This window comes from Pteropus alecto, unplaced genomic scaffold (genome assembly GCF_000325575.1).
Source record: "Pteropus alecto unplaced genomic scaffold, ASM32557v1 scaffold106, whole genome shotgun sequence".
Classification (NCBI taxonomy): Eukaryota; Metazoa; Chordata; class Mammalia; order Chiroptera; family Pteropodidae; genus Pteropus; species Pteropus alecto.
In genome coordinates this window covers 19,323,353-19,328,542 of record NW_006442103.1, presented here as the reverse complement: position 1 = coordinate 19,328,542, position 5,190 = coordinate 19,323,353, and the positions used below count along the sequence as shown (strand labels likewise).

At 56.2% G+C, this 5,190-nt stretch overlaps 1 protein-coding gene across 2 annotated transcripts in view; it reads right to left on the bottom strand.

Annotated features, from left to right (window-relative positions):
- Nucleotides 1-1,218: 1,218 nt before the first annotated feature.
- TUFT1 (tuftelin 1) overlaps nucleotides 1,219-5,190 on the bottom strand; it is a 31,167-nt gene continuing 27,195 nt past the window's right edge. For both annotated transcript variants that reach the window (XM_006919779.3, XM_015595533.2), the window contains 3 exons: nucleotides 4,244-4,327; nucleotides 3,339-3,439; nucleotides 1,219-2,744 (listed from right to left, as the gene is read on the bottom strand). In XM_006919779.3, coding sequence (XP_006919841.1) covers nucleotides 2,681-2,744; nucleotides 3,339-3,439; nucleotides 4,244-4,327 — 249 coding nt within the window. In that variant the 3' untranslated portion in view covers nucleotides 1,219-2,680. The remainder of the gene's footprint in view (nucleotides 2,745-3,338; nucleotides 3,440-4,243; nucleotides 4,328-5,190) is intronic.

The following is a 5,190-nucleotide window of genomic DNA, read 5'->3' as shown; positions in this document are numbered from 1 at the left end:
AGTTGGCTTAAGGATGACAGGACAGGGGACACGGGCCATCAGGCAATGAAGAGGCCCCTGAAGTCACCGCACCTCCCCAGGCCCTGGGCCTTACCTCACTCTCCTCCCCGCTCCCTGTCCATCTCCACTTGAAAAGGCCGCCAAGATATAAACTACCTTTCCCTCAACCACTTCCTCCTCCCCGAGGCCCGCCTTAGCCCCCGTGCGCTTCGGAGGCAGCCATACAACCAAACTCAGCAAAAGTCACCAGAGCCACTTCTCTGGCCCAGGAATCTCTCGGTGCCCTGGTTCTAGTCTCCACTGTGTCTTCAGACCATGGAATTATCTCCAGCCTGGATCTCTGCTTAGCCCTCCAGGCCCAAGGCGAGAGAGCCTCCCTTTCCGGTTGGCGGGCACTCACTCTCCGGCTTCCTCCAGCCCGGCACGCCTTCTTGGCACCTGAGGCGACCCCGCTCTGCTCCACCTCTCAACGTTCTGAGAACAAGCGCAGTCTAGATACACCCCGCCAAGCCGGACCGTCTTCTGACAGGACCCGTGGCTGTCAGAAGACAGACCCAGGCCTGGAGCAGGTTTCCCACGCGTTCTGAAACCCAGAGAGAGGGGAAGAAAAATTCTAAGAGAAAATTTACGTTCTTTGAATTAAAGGAGAAAGGGGGGTTTGCCAGGGGTGAAGGGGGTTGCATCTCCAGGTCCTTTGGTCCAGAGAAGATCTGTGTAAATCCAGCTACGTCCCCAGTCAACTGCATTCTTGGCAGAAAGAAAAAGATCATTGGACTAACTGAACGATGCCCAGAGATAATAGCACGAAACTAAAGTCTTGAGTGGCTGTAGGTGGCATGTCCAGAGTGACTGTCGTTTCTGCAAAGAACATGGAATTACTTGTCTTCTCCCAGCGCTCTCGGCGAATCTCTAATCACGAGAACTCTGGCCAGTTCTTCCTCCACTGAGGACACACTGGCTCGCTTAGGGGCCGCACAAGGCCCCCGCCCCAGACAGGGGCAAAGCGAAGGTCGGGGCCGCCTCAGCTCACGAGGGCTCAGGCCGCGGAGCCCAGCTGTGTAGCAGGGACGTCCCAAGTCCCCACACGCCGCACGGTCCTCGCCTCACGGTGTGGACCACACCTCCCAGATGAGGACAACCCGGTGCCCATCTTCGAGAGGCACTAAAATCATGCTCTTTCACCCGCCCTGAAATGTAAAAAGAAACCAGGCCAGGAACTCAATGAGACACACAAGTATAATGTACTAAATTCACCACACAGAGAACACGCCGCAGGAAGGAACATCGGAACTGGAAGGGCCCAACGGAGCTTGTGCGGGTCTGACCCCCGTTTCACGAATGAAATCTGCGTAAAGCAACCACAACACCACGACGGACGAAGCCAGAATGCGACAGAAGCGCAGATGTAAGGCTTCCGGGTCGGAGCCAAACAGAACCCGAAGACTTAATCTATGCTGACTTGTAAGCTTTCTGTGCTCTAATACCACATGCGGATGCTCATTTAGCTCCTTGCAGGAAGGACCCCAGGGAAAACACAAGTGGCGGTCATTCAGACCAGGATAACAGACCAGCTCGGAAGCAGAGGGATGCGGAGCGGTCAGCGGGAGAATCCAACGCCTCCCCAAAGGTCCCTATGGCCCTCTTCCCCCAAACAACATGCTCAGACCCGAGGCCTCAGGGCAAATGCCCGGCCTTCCTGAGCTACAGATGGGGCGTGGAGGAGGAAGCCGACAGGAGCAGGCGAAGAGAGAGAGAAATCTTTACGACGATGTCATTTGGAAACAACGTCCCGTGGGGACACTTGTCCCAATGTCAAGCAAATCCAAACACTGCAAGAGAAGGCTGTCGAACCCTGGCGCAGAATCGGTCACGAGCTATAAGCAAAACACCAATAACTTAGCAAAATAAATACGAGAGTTTCGCTGAGATGGATGTAACCCAGTGAAAACAGTTTTTAGGCTCCGAGTCAGTCAGGAAGGCAGGTGGACTCCGGACCGCGTCCTCGGGGAAAACCCTAAGGGATTCTGGGCGTCTTCACGGCAGAGTTACATGTAACTGTCTGTGTCGCTACAGGACCTTTCTGCTAAAAGCTACTCCGTGAATGTAAATTCCATCCTCCCCAGAAAGACGGGCGGGCCCGTCATGGCGAGGTGGCCGGTTTTCCATCCAAAGGTGGCTTGGGTCAGCTCGAGCTGAGGGCAGAGCAAGGAGGAAAACAAAGTTTGTCGTGAAGACCTCCGTGGCGTTGGCGTTTGAGGAAGGAACTTCGTTCCCCCAGGACACTCTCCGATCACTATGGATATCTGTGCCTCCAGCTTCTAGGGCTGAGGCCAGTTTTGTCGCCTGTTGGCCTCTCCCGCCTGGGCGAGGGCCTGCTTCTGGGGCGGCTGGACTCCGGTCCGCACCAGGAGGGAGGCTCTAAGAAAAAAAACAGTCGCCGTGGAGACGAGGCCAGCGCCCTGGCTCCTGCGGCCGCGTGCCACCTCCCAGGCGGGGCTCGTCCTCCACGCGCCCGGCACACGGAGGACAGGAGTTGGGGACAGCGGGGCACGCGAGCCCCAAGTCCTGAGTGCGGCCGGGGGACAGGCGGAAAGTCGAAGTCAGTCCAACGGCCGGCGGGGGTGGCGGGCTCCTCTGCAGGCGACAGGCGGCTGCATCGGCGGCGACAGCGTCCGGCAGCTCATGTCTCCACCACGCGGATGAGCGGCATGGGCTTCGGGCTGGGGGGCTTGGCTATCCTGACGCTGGAAAGGAAGCGGAAACACTGAGTCCCGCGCTACTCCACGCGAAGCACGTGCGTCCCGAACGCTCTGAAACAGTCACGGTCGGTGACGCCTAAGGGACGACTCGGAGGTGGCACTTCCTTCTGGCGGCAGGGGTCACGAAAAGCGGGGGCAGTCAGACGACTGAGAAGTGGGTCTAGCTGGGATTCCTGACTTTTTTCAGAGTCTCAGACCTTTCCGGGAATCTCCTGGGGGTGGGGCATGGTGGTGGGGAAGCCCCTCCTCCTGGAAATGCACCCGTACTGTACACACACGATCTCTGCATACGGTTTTGGGGTTCATACACCTCCAGCGGCTGGTGGTGGGCCGCCCGGGGGTGTGGGAGCAGGTTCTACTCTGATCTGCTTAGAAAACAGTTCGGGCTGAGAATGGGTCGGATTAAGAGACCGAGAGAACACAGCTGGATTGCAGAGAGCCTCGTCCCTGCCCTCACCCCGAAGGCCTCCCACAGCCGGTCCCTGCCCCGCTTTCCTGCACTGCCTCCTGGGCCCGCCCCGCGCACACCCACTCACCCACCCAGGTTCTCCTGGGTCCACCCCGCGCACACCCACTCACCCGCCCAGGTTCTCTGTCGTGGCCCAGGTCTGGGTGCTGAAGTTGCTGTGACTGATCTGCTTCTCGATCAGGTGTTCCATCCGGTCGTGCATCTCTAAATTCTGTGACACAAGCTGTGACGTTAGAACTGGCCTTTCTCTGGCTTGCCACTGGTCACATGTTAACTTGCTCGTTCCGGTCTCCCCGCCTCTGTGTGTGTGTGTGTGTGTGCTGCTGCTGTCACCCCCATCCCTGCCACGCGTGCCACCACCCCAGGACCTCTTCCTCCAATACCGGCCCCCGTCCCTCCCGAGGCTGTGTCCCCTCAGCGGCTCTGTGCAGCACGGGTCATTTCCTGGAGTCAGCCGAGATATTTAGTTGCACCTGTCGATATGCTCTTCTATAAAGCAGTTTTTCGACCTTTTATTTTTTAAATGTATTTTATCTCTAAGTCGAGACTGCAAACTCCCTGAAGATCAAGAGCCGTGTCTCCCTTCCTTTTTTTCCCCCCCCCTTTTAATCTGCGCACAGCGGCTGCAAAGCGATCTTTAGGCAGGAGGGGCTCTGAGGGAAGGCGCCAGTTAGGAAGAACTCATCAGCTAAACGAGCCATGGAGAAGAGTCCACCTAACGGAGGCCTCCGCCTTCAAAGCGCAGCTCCGTCGTCAGCTCCCCTGCCAAGCTCGTGGTCAGAATGAAGGGCCTGTCCCCACGCTGCAGGGCACGGGGCTTGTACCATGATGATGCCGCCCTTCAGGGTGGGGACGGGTCTGACCTTTTCTGATGGTTCTCAGAAAATGTTTACTCAGCTGATCTGAAGAGGGACCAACCACCCTAGGTCCTGACTTCTGAGCAGCAGCTCCCTCCTCCCGCCCAGCGCTCCCTCTGAGAGTCTGCTCCCTTCCCGGGGTGGCCCAGCACACACACCTCTGCTTCCAGGTAGGTGATTTTCTCTTTGAGCTCCTGGATGGTGGTGTCCTTTGACTGGATCACAGCTTTTGAATTCTGGAGCTGCAAAGGTAAGAGAGACGCTGGAGCTCATTTTGAAATGACTCATTACTCGCTCATCGAACTTCGCCCCATGCCAGGGGAGCCAGCAGAGCCAAAAGGCAGGGTTTGAACCACGCGTGACTGGCTTGTAACCTTATCTGTAAAAGCCTCCTCTCCCTCACTGTTAAACTGATGATCCCAGGGGAGGGGAACATCATCCTCATAATCCAAAATAGTGGATGACTCAAAAACCATTCTATTTGACTTCGGGAAATACAAGTTATTTTTTCATTTAAGAAATATTTATTGAGTGCTTACTATATGTCAGGCCCTGTTCTAGACAACGGGAAATGGCAGTGAACACAACGGGAAAATCCTAGTCCTCACGGCGCTGACATGCGGCTAAGATGCCCTTCCGCTTAGGGCATCTTAAGTTTTCAAAACAATTCTGCAGATCAGTATATCCTGAGGATGCCGCCCTTAAGCTGGGGCGGGGGGAAGGGAAGGGAGACAGGGAAGCGGAAAACCTGCCAGGAGGGATGGACTTGATAATCTGCACACAGATGAGGGAGTTTGTTGTGACTTTATTATTCACTTACCATCCCTCTTCCAAATATAAGAGAAATTAACCTTTTCCTTCTTTTCCCATTGAGAAAAGAGAAGCAAATGACCAAAAATGCAGGAAAGGAGAGCAAATCCTAGTAACCAGTGGCCATAAATGTTTTACTTATGCATATAAGCCGAATTCCCAGGAGAAAGCAAAACAGCGGGCGGACGTGCCAAGCAAACGGGGCCAGCCTCCAGGCGGGGCGTCTGAGCCCGAGGCGGGGAGGCAGGCGAGAAGGGGAGGCAGGCGGGATGGGGCGGCAGGCGGGATGGGGAGG